The sequence below is a fragment of the Delphinapterus leucas genome, chromosome 15, assembly GCF_059928025.1.
Source record: "Delphinapterus leucas isolate spDelLeu-1000000601 "Yukka" chromosome 15, BTC_Dleu_Yukka2, whole genome shotgun sequence".
NCBI lineage: Eukaryota > Metazoa > Chordata > Mammalia > Artiodactyla > Monodontidae > Delphinapterus > Delphinapterus leucas.
The window spans coordinates 65,981,054-66,005,950 of NC_143143.1; the positions used below are offsets into that span (position 1 = coordinate 65,981,054).

General features: G+C 50.6%; 1 protein-coding gene across 1 annotated transcript; it reads left to right on the forward strand.

Moving 5' to 3' along the window:
* The first annotated feature begins 1,141 nt into the window (after positions 1-1,141).
* On the forward strand, positions 1,142-8,918 carry MYL9 (myosin light chain 9). The gene is made up of 4 exons (XM_022592492.2): positions 1,142-1,249; positions 4,420-4,629; positions 7,036-7,197; positions 8,077-8,918. The coding sequence occupies exons 2-4, from the start codon at positions 4,446-4,448 to the stop codon at positions 8,247-8,249; spliced, it is 519 nt and encodes a 172-aa protein (XP_022448200.1). The 5' UTR covers positions 1,142-1,249; positions 4,420-4,445; the 3' UTR covers positions 8,250-8,918.
* Positions 8,919-24,897: the final 15,979 nt, after the last annotated feature.

Below are 24,897 nucleotides of genomic sequence, written 5' to 3' on the forward strand. Positions count from 1 at the left end.
CACTGGGCTGGCTCACTCCCTCACATCCTTCAGCGCTGCCCAGATGTCACTTCCTGGGAGGCAGCCCCACCTCCTGTTACTCTCTCTCCCCTCACCTAGTTTTATTCTCCCTCAAGGCATTTATTTCTACCCTCCAAGCCGTGGAGCCACTTGTTCATGGTATTTCCCTCCACAAGAACAAATGCTTCCTGAGTGCAATTACTTGAGTACTTACCCCAGCACCCAAGCACAGTGCCTGGCAGGTAGCAGGTGTCAGTTAATATTTACAGAGTAAGTAACTGGGCGTTGAAAAGTTCCCTTGGGAACGTCCGTGTTGGATCCAAGGGGAGAGAGAGCAGGACAGGAGTCCAGGTAGGGGCTGATGGGTAAGGTGTTGCTTCACGGGTCAAACTGATGGACCTGATGCCCGATGGCAGAGGGTATGGGTCTGTCCTTCCAGACTCCATCCTCCAACTCAGGCCAACAAGAGGGGGATAGGGGGTGCAGCCCCTTTGGCAAGGATGCTCCGGGGGTCCGCTAGCCCCTGCTCCTCTCGCTGGCTCCCCAGGGTCTACGTGGGTCTTTCTGGCCACTCTTTCACTGAATTCTCACCACCACACTCCCATTTTACAGGTGAGGAAACTGAGGGCACCTAGAGAGAAGAATGACTTGGCTGAGGTGGGCTGTCCCCAGTACGGTCCTACCAACTTTCATGTGCGCCCCACACCCCAGGAGGCTGACTGCTGGCTCTGTATGAGGATAGTGGGTTCTCTCTGACACGCCTCTTCTCTGGGACTGGAAAAAAGCCATACTTGGCCTGGTGGAAGGAGGCCCTCCCCCGGGAATGGGCTGGGCAGCGCGCCTTTGGGGGAAAGATGGGGGTAGGGTCTGAGGACTAGAGGCCCCTGCATGTTCTGCGGGCCTCGCAGGAGACGAAGGGCCGGCCCATATAAACCCCCTTCCCCGGGCAGTCCAGGCCCCCTACTCACCCCCGTCACCTCCCCTGTCCACGATGGGGAAGGCCCTGGCAGCCTGGGGGTTCACCCGGGAACACCCCGCCTCCCGGGGCCGTGGGTCGAGGCCAAATAAGGCCGGGCTGCCGCGGCCCCGCCCCCATCCCGCCGCTGCCGCACATTCTTCTGCCTTGTAAGGCCCGGCGCCGCGCCCCGCCCCGCGCCCCCGCCGCGCCCAGCCCGGACCCCACCGACGGCCCGCCAGCCCCGGCTCCGCACCCGCTCCGCGCACCGAGCCAGCGCCTTCTCCGCACCAGGTGGGAGCCCGGCGACCCGGGTGGTCTAGTGTGGGCGGTGTGACGGCCGCAGCCCGAACTTGGGGACGCAGGGAGGTGTCGGAGGGCCTCTGGGCAGGGACAGCTCGTGGGCCTGGCTGGGGCTGCGAGGTTGCTCGGTCTGACGGGGATTCTGGCTGGGTCTGGGCAGCAGGGAGACTGTTCCCGGCTCCGGGAACCAGTGGGCCTATGGCCAGGGAAGACTGTCCGGGCCCTGACCCTTTGCTGTGCAGTTAGAGGTGCCAAGCCCAGGACTCGGGATGCCCGGGAGGACGGTAGGGCGTATGGCTGCCGGTGTTCCCTGCCCTAGGGGACCCATATGTGTCCTCCAGCGCGTCCGTGTTCCATCCCCCATCTCCTGGGGCAGGAGAGAGGGATGGAGACCGGAGTAACCCCCGTCCACACACACACACACACACACACCGAGGCTGTGTGCCGCGCCCTGGGGCTTGCCCACTCTGAGCCGTCTGCCCACCTGGGCCTGCTGGGTGGGGAAGTTGTGCCAGGGGCCCTGGCTCACTCCGCCCCCCGGCTGGACAAGGACCTGGGCTTCAGGACCTGGTCCCCGCGCCTCCCCAGCCCTCCAGCTGCTCTGGCTGCTCTCAGGAAAGGGTCAGATAACTGCCTCAGATGAGGTGACTTTACCAGCAAGGCATCTGGCACTGCCAGCCATAGGGACCAGGAGGTAATGGGGGACACAGGCCTTGTCTTTGCTGTTACGGTGGGATTTCAGGCACCAGAAAGGGGGAGGTGGCACCTAGTTGCAGCAGGCCAAGTACCCGCTATATCGGATCGCCGGTGGCTAGGATCCCCAGGAGGATGAGGGGACGGCTCCAGGGCTAAGAGGCCAGCCTGTCTCTGACCCCAGTCCCTCAACCAAGACTGGAAACTGCCTCTGGTCACAAAGAGTCCTCAGCCCCTCAGTAGCCATCCACCCACCATGAAAGGCCATTTGCCACCCCCAGACCCACCCCTAGCCCAGGGGTCCTGGCTTCCAGTTGGACTCTACCCCTCTCATGGACACACCACTTCACGGGCCTCAGTTCTTTTAATTGCACGGTGAGGGGCGCCCCACTCTCCCCACCCTGCTTCCCAAGGCTGCTGGGATGGACAAACTGTACAGTTCAGTGCTCCAAGCCCTGTCACGGCCCCTCAGCACAAGAGGACGGGGATGGGGTGGCCAGGGAGGCAGGGGAGCCCAGCTAGTATCAGAGCAGTGGGTGAGCTCTTGGCCACTCCCGCCTTTGGTCGCGGCTTTCTCTCTCATCCTGCCACGTCTGCCCTAGAACTTTACGGGGGCGGGGGGCGGTGGTGGTGACAGTGATGATAACCATCACAGCCTCTGCTGGGCACAGTGGACTTCTCAGCTGCCTTCTGTGGGTGCCATGAGTCAAAGTTCCCAGAGAACACCTGGCTCAGTGAAGGAGCGGGCCCCTCGAAGCACTAACCACAGGACACGGTGGCACTCCCTGCCGACAGCACCATCCCACTCCCACCCACGTCAAGGGTGGGAAAGGCTTTTGTCTACCCGCCCTCAACCACAGGAGAAACCCTGAGGGCCAGGTGTGTCAGTCCAGTGGGACCCAGTGGGACAGTCTATAACTATAGGCAGCTGTGGCTCTGGGGAAGGACTGGGGCTGGCCCGCACCCCAGCTCAGGGTTTAAGATCTCAAAGGCCAAAAGACGGCAAATGGGTTGAACAAGGTCATGAGATACAGGCCTGGCGACAGATCGAGGAGCACTTAAGGCTTCCTGCAGATCCTCAACAAAGGAACTCAGGGCAGAGGAAAGAGGGCAGCAGTCCTGGGGCCTCGGCCAGGCCCACAGCTGCCCCAGCTGAGGGCACATGGCCCTAGGTCTTCAGGGGCACAGTCCCCACTAGCCATGACAAGGGTTCAGGGAAAGAGCCCCTTGCTGGGCCTCAGTTTCCCCTTCTGTACAGTGGGGCCAGCAGACTGGCTGCAGTTGCCCTTCACAGTCATTCATTAAACAAGCATCTATGAGCACCACAATGGGCTTAGGTTTAAATCGGGGGACTTACACCAGCCCTGATTGATCGTGAGGGAGAAAGACCTTTAAGTGCTTACTGTCAAAGCCAGCGTGGGGGAACTGCTCCCCAAGGGCTGCCTGAAGAACTGGGCTGGAGAAGGAAGGGCATTCCAGGGGGAAGGACCAAGAAGGAAAGTCGTGGGGGGGGGTCTGGGGAGCAGACATAGATGGCAGGAGGGACGCCATGAGGGATGCCATGGCCAGTCAGAGAGCAGGGCAGGAGGGGTTCACACAGGGCCTTTGATGCCAGGCTGAGGGGCCAAGACTTGCTGGGGGAGGGGAGGGGATGGCGGGAACCCTCAAGGGTTTCAAGGTGAAGTGTCTGGGTCTGTATGCAATGGGTGAGACAGGCTCGGAGGCCAGGTCTAAACAAGGGTGACAGGAAGCTGGGCTTCTGAGCCGGGGGGAGCTCTATGCTCCTGTAAGCACTGAGGAGTGAGAACAAGGGGTAGGGCCCAAATCAGGTCTATCTCCCACCCTAAGGGGCTGGTCAAGTGTGGACAGGTGGGGGGGAAGGGAGACTGCCCAGAGCACTGGCCTTCCAGAACCTCCAGAGGAGGGAGGGCAGAGGGATGGGGAGGAGGAGAGGATGAGGAATGTCAGGAATGCGTGCCGCTGACCCAGCTCCTTCCTGCTGGTGGGGGCAGGGAGCCTCAGAGCCTCTCACAAGGCAACCCACCTTGTAAGCCGGAGAGAGATGGACAGTGTAAATGCTATTAAGGCTTAAAGGAGATAAAGCATGGAAATGGTTGGCACCGAACCCAATCCTAAGTGTCTTACCCAAACAGTCACAGCAAAAATAGCTTCCTCTGTGCCGGGCACCATGCCAGGGGCTTCTTGGGCACTAAGTCAATTAATCCCTTCGGCTGGGCACTCCTATCCCATTCCCAGATGAGTATGCTCACTCAGAGAGGTAGAGGAAGTTGTTTCAGATCACACAGGGCCAACACTGTATGCTTCTGTGATGAGCTGGGTGGCAGAAGCCCCAGGCCTATGGGAGCACGGAGACCGGCCCAGGCCCTGACAGCCGAGCAGGGGCAGGCCAGAAGATTCTCTGGCCTGGGGTCACAGGAGGCTCTCCCACTTACACCCACTGCCTACAGGAAAGCCCCACACGCCCGCAGCCAAGATGTCCAGTAAACGGGCCAAGGCCAAGACCACCAAGAAGCGGCCACAGCGGGCCACATCCAATGTCTTCGCAATGTTTGACCAGTCCCAGATCCAGGAGTTTAAGGAGGCCTTCAACATGATTGACCAGAACCGAGATGGCTTCATTGACAAGGAGGACTTGCATGACATGCTGGCCTCGCTGGGTGAGCAGGGGCGGGGTGTGGGAGTCCAAGTGGGCCCAGCAAGGGCTGCAGCTGGAGCAGGCAGTGGGGCTGCTCATCCCTTACGGAACACTTCCTGTGCACTGACATGAGGCACCCACCCTGGAGAGTAGCTGCCATCACTTTCTCCATTTAGCAGGTAGGGAAACTGAGGCACAGAGCAGTTTGCCACTGGACTTGAACCCAGACAGGCCCACTCCAGGGCAGGACTGCCTCAGGCAGATTTGTGGATTGGGCTGCCCGGTACCATTTGCTTTAAAGAAAGGGATCAGCAACTACAAGAAAGTTTGAACTGCATGGACTTTCCATTGTACAATGGGGAAACTGAGGCCTTAGAAGGGAGGCCAGGGTATCTGCCCCCCTCCTTTAGAGGTCACCTGTGTCAGGCTCTGAAAGGCTGACTCCAGAGATTTCCCCAGAATCAGAATCAGCTGAAAGGGCTCAGGAATCTAGTGCATCTCACCATTGCTCAGATGGGGAAACTGAGGCCCAGAGGCCAGGCCTCCAGACACCAGCCCCCAGCCTGTGGCTCTGCTTCCACATCCCTCCCCATGTGCTAGCCACAGACAACCACCCTCAACCCAAGTTCCTGGTGCCCCCTTCATCCAGGTGAGAGCATCTGGGCCAGACACTGGCTGGGGGAGGGGGTGGTCTCTGGCAGTAGAGGTGGCAGCCTATGGCCAGACAGGCCTGAGTCAGTCCCTGGCATTGCCCCTCACAGCTGGGCAGTCCCGCTCTGTGCCTGTTTCCCCTCCTGTGCAATGGTGACCGTGGCCCTTGTGTGCACCCCCAGGGTGTCTGGTGGGAGGAGCAAGCAATGTAGAGGGAGCAGGAGGGCTGACATCACACACTGCCCCCACGCTCGGCACCACACCCCTCCCAGCTTCAGGTCAGACTCACCTGAAGGCTCCCTCCCTGAGGAGGTCACCAGCAGGAAGGAGGACTGAGGCCTGGCGAGGGGAGGAGCTGTGAGTCCCAATGTCACAGCTCTTCAGGCCTCAGCCATCCCATGGGGACAGAGCAGAGTGTGTGAGGCTCAGAGGAGACAGGGACACGAAGACTCCTTTCCATTTATGAGGCAGCGCCTGCACCCGGGGCCCTCAACCCCAGAGACTTGATGACAGGCCTGGGCATCTACCCAGAAAAATCCTCACTCCTGTTTGTAGCTCGTGTCAGTGAGTCCACAGATCAATCATGGCCTCTGGTTAAGAACATCATCCTCTGGGAATTCCCTGGCGGTCCAGTGGTTAGGACTCCACAATTCCACTGCAGGGGGCATGGGTTGGATCCCTGGTCAGGGAACTCAGATCCTGCCTGCCACACCGGCATGCCCAAAAACAAAAAAAAAGGAACATCCTCCTCAGGTTAAAAAACAAGAGCAGGGCTTCCCCGGTGGCGCAGTGGTTGAGAGTCCGCCTGCCGATGCAGGGGACACGGGTTCGTGCCCCCGTCCGGGAAGATCCCGTGTGCCGCAGAGCGGCTGGGCCCGTGAGCCATGGCCACTGGGCCTGCGCGTCCGGAGCCTGTGCTCCGCAACGGGAAAGGCCACAACAGTGAGAGGCCCGCGTAAAAAAAAAAAAAAAAAAAACAAGAGTAGCAAATAATAAAATAATAACAAGCAGCAGCTCTGCAGGTATTATCTTAAATCTCAAAGCAATCCTATTAGGCAGGTGTGATTATTATTCCCACTTTATAAATGAGGAAACAGAGGCTCAGAGAAGTTAAGTAATCTGCCCACGGTCACACAGCTACTAAGTGGTAGGGCTGGGATTTGAACCAGCAGTGGATTCAGATCCACAGGGCCAATGCCAATCATTCTGCCCATTTTACAGCCATTGCCTTCTTCACCTTCACAGTTCTCCTCAGAGGCAGGGGAAGCAGGCATAGAGCTGGGATTCAAACCCTAACCTGTGGGGCACCAGAGGTTAACTACTTTCAGAACGGGGCCTGGGGCCTGGGGCCTGGGGCCTGGCTTCAGATGCTGGCTCTGCTCCTTACTCGCTGCGTGACTAAGGACAAGTGCTAACCTCTGGGCCTCAGGCCCCACACCTGTGAAGGGGGATAAGACGGCTGACCTCACAGGTGGTGAAGGTTAAAGCAATAAGGCACATGGAGCACGGGACGCCGTGAGCGGTCAGCAGATGGGGGCCCTTATACTTCAGTGAGCATTACCCGTGGCGGACATCCAGACCCCAGACCTGAGGAGGAAAGTGGTCAAGGCCACCTGCCGGGAGAGCGGGGAGGGAGCAGAGAGCCGGCCGTCCCAGAGACATGCTTTACAGTTTACAAAACGTACCGTCACCTGTCTGTGGGGCCATGAAGGGAGGGGACAGGGAGGAGGGAGGGGACGGGAGGGGACAGCAGGCACAAATGGCCCTCCCATCACAGGGAAGAACCCCACGGACGAGTACCTGGAGGGCATGATGAGCGAGGCCCCGGGGCCCATCAACTTCACGATGTTCCTCACTATGTTTGGGGAGAAGCTGAATGGCACGGACCCCGAGGACGTGATCCGCAACGCCTTCGCCTGCTTCGACGAGGAGGCCTCAGGTCGGCAGCCTCTGGATGGAGGCCTGGACAGGGCTGGGCCTGCACACCTCCCCCAGGGCACCCCCACGTACGCCGGTGGGACCCGGCCACGCTTGCCCCCAAAGGCCAGAACAGAAATCACCCGTTTCTGTTGCCAGAACCATAAAAGCTATGCTACTTTCTTGTTTTCTCCCCCAAATGCGAGACTAAAACAGCCCACATCCACCAAGCTTTCCCATTTCCTAGTTCACCTGTTGGCCCAACGCACCAGGCCTCTGCTTTCTACCCTTCCGGACACCAAACCATTTCAGGCCCTCTGGCCAACGACGTACAGAAACCAGCCCCCATCCTCGAATCTTCCAAAGGGCTTCTATGTCACAGCCGGTGTCTCCCAGGGACAGGCCAGAGCGATGCTGGTAGTAGCTGCTTCAGCAGTTTCTCAGGGGCCACAGGCACACCACTGGCCTAAGCGTGTTCAAGCATTTTCCTGCCATCACAGTCCCCTACCAGCTTGGCATATTCTCATCCCCATTTTCCAGATCAAACAGGCAAAGAGAGGATAAGTAACTTGCCCAAGGTCACACAGCTAGAAAGAAGGGGGCGATCAGCATTCAAACTCAGGCAGTGGAACTCTGGGGCTCAGGCTCTTAAAGCAGGACATAGCCAGCACCGCCCCCCAGCCCCAGGTCCGCTGCAGAAACACCTCGCCGACAGTCCCACGGCGGAACTCTTCCCTATGGGCCCTGGCGACCTTGAACTGAACAGAGACCAGGGCTGTGGCTTTTCCTGGCCTCTCTGGGGTCTGAAAGGGCTGGTGGGGGCCCCGGGGGTAGAGGGTGTTAGGTGTGTCATGGCCCAAGTCCCTGTCTCATGGCCCTGGCCCTGCCCCCCCGACCCCAGGTTTCATCCACGAGGACCACCTCCGGGAGCTGCTCACCACCATGGGCGACCGCTTCACAGACGAGGAAGTGGATGAGATGTACCGCGAGGCGCCCATTGATAAGAAAGGCAACTTCAACTATGTGGAGTTCACCCGCATCCTCAAACATGGCGCCAAGGACAAAGACGACTAGGCCAGGCCAGCCCCCCTGTGCCCAGGCCCGCGTCCCAGTCACCTGCTCCCTCAGCCACTGTCTGCACCGGCTCTGCCCACAAACCCGCGAGCCCACAGGCCCCTCTCTAGAGGATCCTCCCTCTGAGGGGTTAGGGTCCCAGCTCCCAGTGGAGGGAACAGGTTGAGAGAGTGCAGTGCCAGGCAAGGGGCGGAACCAACGTGAGGCGGGGGTTTCCCCCGTGACCCTCCAAGGAAACCCCATCTTCTTGGGAACTGGGCCAGAAGCTGGACCTGGAAGCACCAGGGGAAGGCCCCTCAAGAGAGACCAGGCCCCAGCTGTTGCCCGCCCACTCCCAGGCTGCTCCCCATGGGCAGGGCCCTGCGTCCTGGTCTGGGACACCACTGCACGTGCAGCCCTGTGCAGGGCATAAAAACCCTTCCCCAGCCACTGCCACAAGCACGCGAACCTCACCCAGGCCCCCTCTCAGAGGACAGGATGCCAGTCCTGTCCCCTGCACCCTGCCCAGCCACCAGAACACGTGCCACCCCGCCGGGAGTGCGCTCCAGAAGATGCATGTAGGGTGGGTGTTTGTCTCGGTGAGGCAGAATGTCTAATAGAAGGCTGAGCACTGCCTTTGGTCTGTGTGTCTGTGACTGGGGTGAAATAAAGGAGCCCCCATGCCCCAAACGCCCTCCCACCCTCTCCTTCCATCCCCCGGTGCTGCCCTGATCCTCTCCAACCCGGCCCCTGGCCCAGGGAAGGCTCAGCTGAGACCAGACCAGCAGTGGGGAGCAGACAGAGGTGCTGAGGGGAAAAGCCCTCCTGGGAGGGAGAGGGCAGAGTGGGGAGGACCCACAGGAATCACCACAGCAAATCCCAGTGGGGGGTCTGGGCCTCTGAGGGGGCAGCGGTCAAGGTCACAGTGTTCAGGACCACAGCCTGGATCTCCAGGGTCACTCAGGTGGTCCTGGAAGAACAGGGAGGCTTCGGGAACAGTGAGAAGGGCTCACCCCATTAGCTCAGGGATGGAGATGAGAATGGATGGATTCCTTGCGGGCAGCTCCAGGCAGCTGCCAGGCGTGTTCTGAGCTGCACCCGCCGTAGCTGGAGGGTCAGTCCAGCCACGTGACCAGCAGCACAGCAAGCCAGAGCTTTTCACATCCCACAGGTGCAAGAGACAGGCAGACGGGGTCCCTGTTACATCTGAACCATGGGGACACTGACCACGGTGCCTGGAGCATAAGAGGAGGGGAAATAATGGTTGAATGAACAGAGAGTCAATAGGGACAGGGACTGCCTGAGGTCACCCAGTGGGTCTGGGGCAGAAAGAGAGCTGGACCTTGGCCTCTGGACCTTCCATGGGGCTCAGGCCAGGGCTGGACACATCCCACCTGACTCCAGCAGGGAGGAGGTGCTGGGCCCCGCTTGGTCCTGCTGCCTTCCCTAAGGGTCACCCAGAGCCAGCCAGCCACAGTGCATGACAAAGGTCTGAGATCAGAGCCAAGGGAGCACTGAGCACTACGGGGATCCTGCACTGGCCCAGGAGGCCTAACCTCCCACAGGCCTCTGCCCCTATCGGGGCTCCAGGCCCCTTCCAGCCGAGCCCTGGTCAGAGCCCCATGAAACCCCTCCTCTTGCCTCCAAATTGAGCCCAACAAGTCCCTGATCACAACTTTAGATGGAGCCAGCCCCGAATGAGTCCCAACCAGGCCCAAACACTCCCCAGACTCAGTCCCAACCACACCGCACCCTTGATCCTGACCCCAGACTGTGGGCCCCAAGCAACCCTCGCCCCAACCCCACGCTGAGCCTGGCCACCCACTCACTGCAGCCAGCTCCCAGGACTCCCAGAGCACTGGCCTGACACCAGGGTCACAGATCACTCGGCGGGGCCACTGTGGCACCAAAGGCCTTCCTGGAAGAAGGCAGGGACATGCGGTCAGGAACAAACCTCCTTGATCCCAGCCCCCAGTTTTTTTGTTTTTGTTTTTTTTTTGCGGTACGCGGGCATCTCACTGTTGTGGCCTCTCCCGTTGCGGAGCGCAGGCTCCGGACGCGCAGGCTCAGCGGCCATGGCTCACGGGCCCAGCCGCTCCGCGGCATGTGGGATCTTCCCGGACCAGGGCACGAACCCGTGTCCCCTTCATCGGCAGGCAGACTCTCAACCACTGCGCCACCAGGGAAGCCCCCAACTCCCAGTTTTGTCACAAGCCTACTCCCCCTCTGCCCCAGAGAGAGAAGGCTTCACACCCAGGTGTGGGTGGGACAGAACCAGTGCAGCCTCACTGGTTTCAGAGCTGGCCTGGGGCTCACAGGACCCAGGGGATGGGAAAAGGGAAGTGTTCTGTGTGGAAGGGCAGGCCAGCAGGCCAGGGGGAATCTGCAGGAACCGCTAAGAGGGAAAGGGTGTTGCAGGGAATGGAAATGGCCTGAACAAAAGTCTGGGAGTAGGAGTGCATGTGGCACATACTCAGGAGCCAGGGGGAAGGCGGTTTTTCACTCATTAATTTATTAACATCTCACAGCAGCTTTTCAGAAAAGAAGCAGCAGCAGCTAATGTTTTATTTCTCACAGGCAACATTTAGAGGCAACAGTGAAGCACCCCCAGAACTTTCAAAGTCTGGCACAAAACTCAGAAGACACACACACACACACAAAGACCAGTGGATTTAAATGCATGAAGACTAAATGCTTCTGTAGGGCTAAAGAAACCATAAGCAAAGTTAAAACCAAATACAGATCGGGAGAAAATATTTGTAGTGTGATTAATAAAAAATGTCAATGACACTATCCTATAAAAAGAGCTTCAACCATTCGATATGAAAAAGGCAGAGAGTTCCCTCGCAGTCCAGTGGTTAGGACCTGGTCAGGGCAGCCAAAAAAGAAAAGACAATGGTAGGAAAAAAATGAGCAAATAATATGAAAAGAGACTCTCAGAAGAAATATAAACACTTAATAAACATGTTTTATTTTACCTATTTTATTTTTTGGCCATGCCACAGGGCTTGTGGGGTCTCAGTTCCCTGACCAGGGATTGAACCCAGGCCACAGCAGTGTAAGGCTGGAATCCTAAACACTAGGCCACGAGGGAACTCCCTTTTTTTCTTTTTTCTTTTTTTTTTGCGGTACGCGGCCCTCTCACTGTTGTGGCCTCTCCTGTTGTGGAGCACAGGCTCCGGACGCGCAGGCTCAGCGGCCATGGCTCACGGGCCCAGCCGCTCTGCGGCATGTGGGATCCTCCCGGACTGGGGCACAAACCCGTGTCCCCTGCATCGGCAGGCGGACTCTCAACCACTGCGCCACCAGGGAAGCCCCGCACTGGAATTTTTTTTTTTAACATCTTTATTGGAGTATAGTTCCTCTACAACGTTGTATTAGCTTCTACTGTATAACAAAGTGAATCAGCTATATGTATACATATATCCCCATATCCCCTCCCTCTTGCATCTCCCTCCCACCCTCCCTATCCCACCCCTCTAGGGGGTCACAAATCACTGAGCTGATCTCCCTGTGCTATGCAGCTGCTTCCCACTAGCTAGCTATTTTACGTTTGGTAGTGTATATATGTCAATGCTACACTCTCACTTGTCCCAGCCTACCCTGCCCCCTCCCTGTGTCCTCAAGTCCATTCTCTACGTCTCTGTCTTTATTCCTGTCCTGCCCCTAGGTTCATCAGAACTATTTTTTTTTAGATTCCTTATATATGTGTTAGTATACAGTATTTGTTTTTCTCTTTCTGACTTCACTCTGTATGACAGACTCTAGGTCCATCTACCTCACTACAAACAACTCAATTTCTTTTCTTTTTATGGCCATGCACTGGGATATTATTCAGCAATAAAAAGAATGAAGTACTGATTCATGCTACAACATGGATACACCTCAAAAAAATTACACTAAATGAAACAAGTCCATAACAAAAGACCACATATTGCATGATTCTATTTATATGAAATGTCCAAAATAGGCAAATCTACAGAGAATAAGGTAGACTAGTGTCAGCCTAGGGCTGGGGTAAGGACAGTGCAGATGGAGAGTGAAATTAGATTATGCTGATGGTTGTACAACTCTTTAAAACTACTAAAATTAATTGAGCTGCATACTTTAAATGGGTGAATTTTATGATATGTAAATTATATAGCAATAAAGCTGTTAAAACAACTAGTCCAAAAAAACCCTCTTAAGCTAACATTTTTGTAAAGCTTAGTTGTTGTCGTTTATTTTCTCTTCAAAGGCTAGCATATTTAAACTGCTAAACTTCCATTTCTTTATTTTCTTGAAAATTTTGTATTTCCTTATATTTATGTAAGCCCCATTAGCTCCGATAAACCAATCAAGACAAACCTTCTTAATTTTAAAAGGTATAATTTGACTTATTAATTAACATTCTATGGAGGTAATAAAGTATTTCAGACTCATAGAGAAACACCGAAAACTTTCAGCTTCAGTTCAACAACCTCAGCCAGGTGCCAAAATAAACCAAAAAAACACAAAAACCCACTGGCCTGTATCTCAGTGGGCTGCTCCTTTCAATGCTTTCTATTTCTCTCAATATTTTCTTAACCGATTTGAGCTCACAAATAATAAGCAAACTATCAAAAAAAAAAAAAGAAGACTAACAAATCAGATTCTCCCTCTTTTCCCACTGGATAGAGAATAGACCCCCAGTGTCCTGACAGAGATCAACAAACAGACCATAAAACCAACTGTCAATCATTGCTGGCCACCATGAGAATAGCCTGAACTAAAATAAAACACAGAGTCAGAAAAAAAACAACCAAGAAAAAAGAAAGTTAAAAAAAAAAAGAGATGGTATGAGGGGAGAAACAGAGAGTCAGTGAAGGTAAAGTTTTATAGACGCTTAAAATTCACTCCAGGCGCCAGAAAAAAGGTGTGCCTTAAACAATCCACGAAACCCCCTTCACAGACAACAGCTTAATTGGCTCCGGCAGGTGAGTGAAGTCCACAGAGCATCATGCCCTGCAAAACTCAAAGCATAGTGTTCAAGAAGTTAGACATTGCGCAGAATACCTGATCAGGACTACTCAAAACTGTCAAGGTCATCAAAATCAAACTGACACATTTGGAAACAATCCAAATATCCTTTAAACAATAATCAGGGACTTCCCTGGGTGGTGCAGTGGTTAGGAATCCGCCTGCCAATGCAGGGGACATGGGTTCAATCCCTGGTCCAGGAAGATCCCACATGCCGTGGAGCAACTAAGCCCATGAGCCACAACTACTGAGCCCGTGTGCCTAGAGCCGGTGCTCCACAACAAGAGAAGCCACCGCAATGAGAAGCCTGCTCACCACAACTAGAGAAAGCCCGCATGCAGCAACGAAGACCGAACGCAGCCAAAAATTTAAAAAATAAAAAATAAAAAACAATAATCGGATAAACAAAATGTGGGTTGTTCATCCAGTGTAATGCTATTCATCAATAAGAAGGAACAAACTGCCTACTGATACACACACAACAGAGAGATGAACCTCAGATACATTATGCTCAAAGGAAGAAGCAGATTCAAAAGGCTGTATCTTGGACTTCCCTGGTGGTCCAGTGGTTAAGACTCAGCGCTCCCAATGCAGGGGGCCCTGGTTCGATCCCTGGTCAGGGAACTAGATCCCACATGCCGCAACTAAGACCTGGCACAGCCAAATAAATTTTTTTTTTTTAAAAAAAGGCTATATACTATATGATTCCATTTGTACGACAGTCTGAATATGACAAAACTATAAGACAGAAAACAGCTTAGCGATTGCCAGAAGCTAGGGGTGGGAAGAGAGACTGACTGTAAAAGGGACATCAGGGAATTCTGGAGGTGGGGTGGGGGTGGGGACGATAGAACTGTTCTCTGTCTTGATTATGGTGGTGATTATATGATTGTTTATGTTTGTTAAAACTCATTTTTTAACTAACACAACATTGTAAATCAACTATACTCCATTAAAAATTAATTTTAAAAAATTCATTTTTTATTTTTAAATTTTTCTTAATTTTTATTTTATATTGGACTATAGTTGATTTATCAATACAATGTTGTGTTAGTAAAACTCATTTTTTAGAAAGGGTGAATTTTTACTATATTAAAATGAAACAAGGAATTAATATCTAAAATATTACAAGAAAAAGTTATAGAATCTAATAGGCGAATAAGCAAAGTGTATAAACAGGAGATTCACAAAAGGGGAATTTCAACTAACAAGAACAATAAATCAATCTCACTGGTGTCCAGAAACCAAAAGCAAGAGACCACTTTATACTCATCAGATTGCCAATCAGAGAGATGGATAATACCGAACATTGGCAAAGATGGAGACAAAGGGGAATTCTCCTACGCTGGGTGATCAGGGATGGACTGGTCCCCCATGCGGGACAGCACTTGCCAGTACTTGTGAACAAGTAAAGCCCCTCCGGCTCAGCAACTCCACACCTGGAAACATCTCCCAGGGAAACTGGGCAAGCCCAGAAGAGGCAGGACAACATGTCCACTGCCAGCAGCACTGATGGTAGCAGGGTGTTGGAGGAAACCCCCATGCCTGTCACAAGGAGAATGAGTAAGTGAAATGTGAGGATGCATGCCATGGAATACCATGCAGCACTCTGATGCAATGAACTCAATGTTCCTGCATCAACATAAATAGATATTAAAAAACAATGTGTGTGGCGGCAGGGAGAAACAGAATGAGAGCTATCGCCTAACAACTTAAATGTAATTTTAAAACGTGCGTAAGATTTTAAAAGCAGCATAGGATTGCTCAAGGGACTGTTTGGACAAGGACCCAAAGAAAATATTTTAGAGGGGATTTATAGGGTGGGGGAGGAGCACAGGAGACAGGGAGGAAAAGGAGGTGGGAGTCACCTGGATTGGGGAAAGAGAAACAGAGTGAGACAGAAAAGGGCACCTGAAATTAACAGGGTGCGACTTGACGGATAAACGATAAATCTCCACAAGGACAGGCATGCAATGGTATGTACACAAGAAATGAGTGAGGTTAATCTGAAGTTCAGAAGGAAGCTTGGTCGACTTAACTGAGAAATAAAGCAAGTCAAACAGGGGAAATGACTTTGCCCACAGTATCAGTGCTGGAGTGTGAGGCAGGGTGGGGAGAAAGACGCAGAGCCAGATCTGAAAGGACCTGAATGTGAGGTGAGAGCATTTGGTTTTTCCTCCTGCCTGCCCCCAGAGCACCAAGGAGTCTTTGATGCATCTGAAGCAGGACAGAGCTTGATCAGATTTGCCCAAGAAAGACCAACGTGGATGCAGGTGAGGGGCCTCTGCTGGAGGTTGGATGCCAGGTACAACAAGCATCTATTTAGAGCCTATTATGGGAGGTTGCAGGTGCTGGGAGATTCCAGAGTGAACAAAACAGCTTACCATTGAGCAGGGGAGAAAGAGAGAGACAATAAACAACAAAACTAACCATCACCAACTAGGTTAAGCGTGAGGTAGGAAAGAGATTAATGGGGGGAAGGGAGTCCTGAGTGGTCAGGGACAGCCTTCCTGAGGAGGTGACATTTAAGCTGAAATCAGAGGAAACAACAAGAGGTTAAAGACAAAATAAAACAAAACAAAAAACAAACAAGGGACTTCCCTGGTGGTCCAGTGGTTAAGAATCCACCCTCCAATGCAGGGGACGTGGGTTTGATCCCTGGTCGGGGAACCAAAATCCCATATGTCACAGAGCAACTAAGCCCACGCACCACAACTACTGAGCCCGCACGCTGTGGAGCCCACGTGCCACAACTAGAGAGAAGCTCACGTGCCGCAACAAAGAGCCCGCGTGCTGCAACGAAAGATCCTGTGTGCCGCAACTAAGACCCGATGCAGCCAAAAATAAATAAATAAAAATAAAAATTTTTAAAAAGAATGGTCTTGATAGTCAAAGAAAAAACCCACTGTATACATATGAACTTGGCATAAAGTAAGTGGGGTTGAGGCTGGTATGAGAGAAGGGGCCAAGATGGCAGGGGCCAAATGATGAATTCAGAGTCTTCTAGGATCCTGCAGGAGTTTGGACAGGACTATAAATGCCATGGGAACCACTGGAAGGTTTCAAGCAGGGACAGACTTTCATTTTTATTGGGCACTTACTATGTGCCATGTGGCAAGCTCTACATTTTACATGGACAATCATATTTTATTCTGTACAACTCCCCCATAAAGACAGGCTGTTATTAACCCAATCCACACCCAGGAAGCTGAGGCAGGAAAAAGTTAAGTGACCTATTCAAGTCAAGGTCCCACAACTAGAAAGACCCACACTCAATCACTGTATAAGATGTTGCTTAATAAAATAATGGCCAGGCTTCCCTGGTGGCGCAGTGATTAAAAATCCGCCTGCCAGTGCAGGGGTCATGGGTTTGAGCCCTGGTCTGGGAAGATCCCACATGCCGTGGAGCAACTAAGCCCGTGTGCCACAACTACTGAGCCCACATACCACAACTACTGAAGCCCGCGCGCCTAGAGCCCATGCTCCACACAAGAGAAGCCACCAAAATGAGAAGCCACCAAAATGAGAAGCCCACGCACCACAACCAGGAGTAGCCCCCGCTCACTGCAATTAGAGAAAGCCCGCGCGCAGCAACAAAGACCCAATGCAGCTAAAAATAAATAAATAAATAAATTTATTTTTTTTTTAAATTGTGAGTAAAAGCAACATGTGAACAAAATAAAGTAACTTTAAAAATAATGGCCCACACTTAATGAGCAATTACTATATTTAGGTAGTCTGATTTCAGGGGTGAAAGGGATCTTTTTAAGAATCCCTCTGGCTGTAAAATTATATGGGCAAATCCCTGTCCCTCTCTGGGCATCAGCATCCTCACACATAAAATGGAAATGTTGGGAACACCATAGCTAGATGGACCTCCAGTATCCCAGCTGTGGCCCAGAATAGGGCGGAGGCAAGCATAAGGTTGCCCAGATAATTTGGGACAAAGAACTTGGAATTCAAGCAATAATACTCCAATAAAGATGTTAAAAAAAAAAAGAACTTGGAATTCCCAGCCTAGTCTGCTATCCTGATGTTAGCTGCCTCTAAAGGACCTCCAAGGTCCCTCCAGTTCTAACCTGTTAGGATCCCACCTCAATGAGCCAGCAGTCTAGGTCCATGGAGCCTGCAAGAGCCTCTGGCTGGCTCTTGGACACTCAGGCTGAATAGTCCCTTTCTTCAAAGCTAGCACTCAAGGTGGGGCAGCAATGGCCACAGGCAATGACTATAGCAGCAACCAGAAAGGACATCACAAGGACTAGAGTCTCACCCACCCATAGCCTGGCCTGATTCCCACTCACATTCACTGAGTCACCTGCGAAAAACCACTGACCCCCCTTTCCCACCACATCTGCCAAATAAAGGAAAACAAGAGAACCAGCTTCATCAGTCATTGTGAAGTTAGGAATTACTTTATATCACCTCTTAAGGTGGGACTTAATTCTAATAAGAAATTACCAGCAATTACCATAGAAATTACCATAGAAAGAAATTACCATAGAAATTATCAGCAATTTTCCCCTGGTTAGAAATTAACTTCCAGGAGAGGTAAGGTGGGGATGGTCATTAGAGCTAGTCTTCCCTTCATCCCCAGGACATTTATGGGAGGACCACTGTGTGTAAAATCCTGTGCTAGGCTTGGGGGTGGTATATGCCAGACCTTCTTTGTGCATCAAAATGGATCTGAGGAAAGAAATATAAGTGTAAATAAATCAAACCTTAAAACAATTCAGGGCTTCCCTGGTGGCGCAGTGGTTGAGAGTCCGCCTGCTGATGCAGGGGACACGGGTTCGCGCCCCGGTCCGGGAAGATCCCACATGCCGCAGAGCGGCTGGGCCCGTGAGCCATGGCCGCTGAGCCTGCGTGTCCGGAGCCTGTGCTCCGCAGCGGGAGAGGCCACAGCAGTGAGAGGCCCACGTACCGAAAAAAGCAAAAAAAAACCAATTCATATAATTCTTCACATGCCCACCCCCATTTTACAGATGAGGCCTAGGGGGCCTGGGGTCACTGCGAAGTGGAACTGAGGCTCAGACTTGAGGTTAAGTTGGGTTAAGTCCAGCTGTTAGTACCATCTTTATTGGTTTATAAGATACACAAGTACATAAGATGCATCCCAATTTTACATGGAAAGCTTTGCAGAAATAATTTTGAGGTCACAGGTAACACAGGAGAATAATTAAGAGAACAAAATTAGGTTGCAATCCTGGTTCTGCCATGTATTAGCAGCATGAACTTGAGCCCGTTATTTAACCTCTCTGAGGCTCAGTTTCTCAACTATTAAGGGGATAATAACATTCACCCTCATAGAGTTATTATGAGGATTAAATAAGTTTATAGTTATAAAGTACACAGAACAGTGCCTGGTAAGTAGAAAGTGCTACTTTTTAAAAAAGTTATTACATAAAATGAATTTTTAAATACATGCACTGAATGGGATCTTAAAATGGTTTTATAGGAGAAAACACTTTTGTTATGTAAATACAGTTCAGAGGATTCTAGTAGGAATTCACCAGCTCTGGAAAAGACAAAAATCCCAAAAGCTAAGGAAAAAATGACATCAGTAACAAGGTATACTAGATTTGCCAGTAAACGAAAGGCCCTTCCATACATACACTGGTGTAACTGAGAACACAGGGCTGAATCCAAGTGAATAAAAAGCAAGCCACAATGCAAAAATACACCGAAGGAATTTCTACTGGAACCTGCAGCAAAAGCATGTATTTTCAGCAAAATCTGGTACAAAGCTGCAAAACCCATCCTTGCAGGCATGTTGTGTGTTGTCACACTTCTCCACTAGGGGTCGCCCAAGGTCACCCAGAGAGTTCCAGATAGAGAAGTCAATTCCCAGCCCCCTCTGCTTTCCGACATGCCTGCTGCCTCCCCAGAGCTGCCTTCTGTTCTAAGACGCTCAAGGGACTGGTGGCCCCAGGCTCATGGAGCCCTCAGGAGCTTAAATAAAGGAATTCTTCACCCAGGTAACCAAGAACCACCCTTTGCACCATCCCCGTCCATCTACGATATGAGCACATTACAAGGCAACAGGGAAATTGCAAATTGCATTTTCCTGGGGAAAACGGGGCAAAAGTCATATGCGAGCAAATAAGGTATTATCCCCATTTTACAAGTGAGGAAACTGAGGCTCAAAAATGTTAAGGAACCTGTCCAGCGTCATACAGCTAGGGAACTTCAGAACTAGAATTCACACCCAGGTGGGTCAGACCCTTATCACTTGGTTACTAATCCCCCACCCTCAGATCTGGGAGGCAAACAGGTAAGGAGGGTGTACAAAGGAGGGGTCATAAAGGGACATCTACTTCCTCCCCCAAAGTCCCTCCATGCCTTCCCCAACCGGCCCAAGAAGGCTATCCCCTTTCCCCACTGAGCCATGACAATCGAGGACGGGGTCTAGGTCTTTTCTCAGCTCCATCCTAGCAGAATCCGAGAGCTACAAAGTAAGTTTATTCACTCAGCCAGGGCCCCTGAGACCCACTCAGAAATGCTCATCTTCAGTGCTCAAGTATGACCTGGCTGCCTCCCTCTCCTGGCCCCCCATTCCTCCCCCAGTACTTCCTCTCAGTTTCCCAACCTCTCCTCAAACCCTGTCAGTTCTACAATCAGAATCCTACTCAAGTCCCTAGACTTGTCCCACTGCTCTCAGAATGGCCTGGAGCCCCTTTCTCTGGCCACTGGACTTCATGTGGGCTATTGCAACAGTCTTTTTGTTCTCATTTTTTAAAAAAGTGAATATAATATATAATTTATATATAGAAAAATGCATACATTTGAAGCGTACGGCTCCATGAACTGTACCAGCCTCTTAAGCGGCCTTCCTGATTCTCCCCCCACATGCCTCTCATCCATCCTCCACAGGGCAGTTTCCAGTTGCTCTTTCCAAGTATATGGGACCATGTCACTGCCCTGGCCAAAACCCGCCAGCACGTCCCCCCTGCTCTAAGGATAGAGACCTACAGAAACAGAATATAAGTGTTCCTCACCTCCGAGAAAGAAAAATATGAAGTCAGATATAAATCCTCCCTTAAGAAAGAAATTCACCTCAGCTAAAGGGAAACTGTCAGGCACAAGGTATTTGTATATCTTAAAGGATTTTGTTTATCCAGACGCTGAGCTGTAAAATGTCCCCAACTGGGATGATGAGAAAGTAAATTTACAACCAAGCGAACAAAGAGCATGTATGTAAGCTGTTGATCAACTTAAATTTATTTATTTATTTTTTGGCTGAGCCACACAGCTTATAGGATCTTAGTTTCCCGACCCGGGATCGAACCCATGTCCTCAGCAGTGAAAGCATGGAGTTCCAACCACTGGATCGCCAGGGCATTCCCAACTTAAAATGTTTTTTTTTAATATTTATTTATTTATTTGACTGCACTGGGTCTTAGTTGCAGCATGTGGGATCTTCGTTGTGACATGTGGGATCTTTAGTTGTGGCATGTGAACTCTTAGTTGCAGCATGTGGGATCTAGTTCCCTGACCAGGGATTAAACCCGCCCCCCTGCATTGGGAGCTCAGAGTCTTAGCTGGACTGCCAGGGAAGTCCCCCAACTTAAATTTAATGTATGATTAAATTTAAACGTTTGTTGTTGCATTTGTTTCTCTTTACTATTGCTTTGTCTGTGTCCCATTTGTTTTTTTTTTTTTTTTTTGGTTTTAAATAAAACTTATCCACTTTAAATGCAAAATGAAATTCGTTTTGGCAAATGTTTGTTCACTCCCCTTTTTGGTTGAGCCCTTCTTCCTATCTCTCAGTTCATGCAACCACTGATCTACCTTTTACAGATTTCTCTGCCTTTTCTAGAATTTTAAATGAGTAGGTCATACAATACTTACTCTTTTGTGTCTGGCTCCTTTCACTTGGCTTTTTTTTTTTTTTTTTTTGCAGTACGTGGGCCTCTCACTGTTGTGGCCTCTCCCGTTGCAGAGCACAGGCTCTGGACGCGCAGGCTCAGCGGCCATGGCTCACGGGCCCAGCCGCTCTGCGGCATGGGGGAGCTTCCCGGACCGGGGCACGAACCCCTGTCCCCTGCGTCAGCAGGTGGACTCTCAACCACTGCGTCACCAGGGAATTCCCACTTGGCATATTTTTGAGATTCATTTCTGTTACTGCATGTACCTGTGGTTCCTTTTCAATGCTAAGTAGTATTCCATTGTAAGGATCTAACACAATTTATTCTTTCACCAGTTGATAAACATTTGGGTTGCCTACAATTTGGGGCTATTATGAATAAGGCTGCCATGAACATTCATGCACAAATTTTTGTGTGGACATATACTTTGGTCTTTACCAAAAATAACAGCTTTCTCTGTGGTGCTTCCTGCTATTCCGTGCAAAAAGTAAGTATTCTCTTGCTATGGATTTACTGCAGAAGCCTGTCTTGCCCATATGAAACACATACACACTTATTTGTGAAACATTAGAAAATTGTCAGAAGTCATAGAATGTGATTAAGTGAAGATTTTTTGTGTAACTTTCCCTTGCTATTCGCCAAGCATTAGGCAGAGCATGGCATAAGCATTTTGTCATTTATCTCTCACAACAGTCTTGGGACGAGACAGTGCTCTTATTCCCATTTCCCATATGGCAAGTTGGGCTCAGGGATGGGAAGGGAATGACCCAAGGTACATCCAGCATCAAGGTCCACCAGGGTCAAGGTACATCCCAGGGCTGGGGCTTGAGGACTGGCTCCACCACTAACTTGCTGTAGGCACTCCCTGGGCCTCAGACTGATGATTCACTCAGCATCACATATCTCGAGACTCTTCTGAAAACTCCTGGCTTCAAATATTCTGCTCCCACAAATAATCAAAATGTCCAGGAAATGCCAACATTTCACCCAACCACAGCAGAAAGGCAGGACAATAAACCCAGCAAGGCCAGGTGAAAAGTTTTCTTATCTAACTGCTGGCCCCACAATACTCTTTTTTTATATATATATATATATGTTTTCTTTTTTAATTTATTTATTTAGCTAGCTGCACTGGGTCTTAGTTGCAGCATGCAAACTCTTCGTTGTGGCATATGGGATCTAGTTCCCTGACCAGGGATTGAACCCAGGCCCCCTGCATTGGAAGCTTGGATTCTTAACCACTGGACCACCAGGGAGGTCCCTCCCACTACTCTTAAGTTAGTCTGGGTTTAGGGAAATTCCTTAAGGGGCTCCATCAAAGCAGACAAAGCCTGACCCTTGAGAATCCAAAGAAACAAAGACAACAAAAGCACCCATTAAGTCACTCAGCAGAAAGCAGAGAGGGAAATTTGTTTTTGCTACAGAAAGGAAGCGGGTGAGGGGAGAGAGAAGAAGGACCTCGAAATAGAAGGGAGAGGAGACCAGAGCCTGGGACAGGTGATGGAAGGCGGGATACTGTTGGGCCATGACAAATCTTCCAGGAGCTGAGGCACCAGCGGATGCCCGTGGATGGAGAACATGGAAATGGAAGTCCTCTGTGTTTCTGTAAAGTACGCCTTCCCTCTCACCCTCCTACAGTAAATGGCTTACTCCACCTGTGTAAGCAAGGTTTGGTGAGGGATGGGGAGACTGTGGGGAGACACCGGGAGAGGTGAAGGCGAAAGTGATTGAAGTGTGAAGACTCTACAGAACCAGGGCATGCTCGTGGGCAAGCAGGCTCCAGGGCCCAAGATGAAGAGTGAAAACGTCTAGTAATCTGCAGGCATCCTGGGAAGGGTTTGGGACTTGCCCAGAGCACAGAATGGAATTTCAGCTGTCTTATTAAGATCCAGGGCCGGAAGATCCAGCTGACATAGAACACTTGGGTGAGTCTGGAATGACTGAGAACACAAGAGCTGGAGGAATACCTGAAGATGCACCTTCCAGAAGCAGGACAGTTGGTATGAGGTTAGGAACATGGGCTTGAGAATCACACTGACTGGGTTTAAGATACTATCCCCTAGGGAATTCCCTGGCGGTCCAGCGGTTAGGACTCCACACTTTCATTGCCGAGGGCCTGGGTTCAATCCCTGGTCAGGGAACTAAGATTCCATAAGCTGCATGGCTAGGCCAAAAAAAAAAGAATATTATCCTCTACTAGTGATAAAGAGGGACATTTTATAATGATAAAAGGGTCAATCCATCAGGGAGATATAAGAATTTTAAACATATATGTACCTGACAACAGAGCACCAAAATATATGAAGCAAAAACTGACAGAAATGAAGGGAGAAGAAGACAATTCAACAATAAAAGTTGGGCACTTCAATACCCAACTTTCAATAATGGATGGAGGAAATTCCCTGGCAGTCCAGTGGTTAAAACTCCACACTTCCACTGCAGGGGGCACAGGTTCAATCCCTGGTCAGGGAACTAAGATCCTACAAGCCATGTGGCACAGCCAAAAAGAAAAAAAAGAGGATGGAATAGCTAGGCAAAAGATCAACAAGGAAATAGAATACTTGTACAATACTATAAACCACCTAGACCTGACAGACATCTATAGAACTCCTCACCCAACACCACGATACACATTCTTCTCTTGTGCACATGGAACATTCTCCAGGATAGACTACATGCTTGGCCATAAAACAAACCTCAGGGCTTCCCTGGTGGCGCAGTGGTTGAGAGTCCGCCTGCCGATGCAGGGGACACGGGTTCGTGCCCCAGTCCGGGAAGATCCCATATGCTGCGGAGTGGCTAGGCCCGTGAGCCATGGCCGCTGAGCCTGCACGTCCGGAGCCTGTGCTCCACAACGGGGGAGGCCACAACAGTGAGAGGCCCGCGTACCGCAAAGAAAAAAAAAAAGAAAAAAAAGAGAGCATTAAAGAAAAAAAAAAAAAACACAATAGATTTAAGAGTGCTGAAATAATACAAAGTATGTTCTCTGAGCACAATGCAATGAAATTCGAAAACAATAACAAAAAGAAATTTGGGAAAAATCACAGATATATGGAAACCAAACATATTCCTAAATAACCAATAAATGGACTTCCCTGGTGGTCCAGTGGTTAAGACTCCGTGCTCCCAATGCAGGGGGCCCGGATTCGATCCCTGGTCACGGAACTAGATCCTGCATGCCACAACTAAAGATCCTGCATGCAGCAACAAAGATCCTGCATGTTGCAACTAAGACCTGGTGCAGCCAAATAAATAATTATTTAAAAAAATAACCAATAAATGATGCAAAGAAGAAATTACAAGGGAAATTAGAAAATACTATGAAATGAATGAAAATATCAAAACTTATGGGATGTAGCTAAAGCACTGCTTGAAGGGAAATTCATAACTGTAAAGGCTTATTTTTTGAAAAAGAAGAAAGGTTTCAAGTCAAAAACCTAAGCTTCGAGAGAGTGGCATGGACATATATACACTACCAAATGTAAAACCGATAGCTAGTAGGAAGCAGCCGCAGAGCACAGGGAGATCAGCTCAGTGCTTTGTGTCCACCTAGAGGGGTGGGATAGGGAGGGTGGGAGGGAAGGAGACACAAGAGGGAAGAAATATGGGGATATATGTATAGCTGATTCACTTTGTTATAAAGCAGAAACTAACACATCATTGTAAAGCAATTATACTCCAATAAAGATGTTAAAAAAAAAAAAAACCTAACCTTCTACCTTAAGACACTATAAAAGAGGAAAGGGGAGAAAATTAAACCTAAATCAAACAGGAGGAAATAAAGATTAGAGCAGACATTAATGAAA

Bases quoted from the DNA above. Each gene is read 5' to 3' on its own strand.
- MYL9 (XM_022592492.2), top strand. From the start codon at position 4,446: ATGTCCAGTAAACGGGCCAAGGCCAAGACCACCAAGAAGCGGCCACAG. The intron at 4,630-7,035 runs GTGAGCAGGGGC...CTCCCATCACAG, and splicing joins TGACATGCTGGCCTCGCTGG to GGAAGAACCCCACGGACGAG. The intron at 7,198-8,076 runs GTCGGCAGCCTC...CCCCGACCCCAG, and splicing joins CTTCGACGAGGAGGCCTCAG to GTTTCATCCACGAGGACCAC.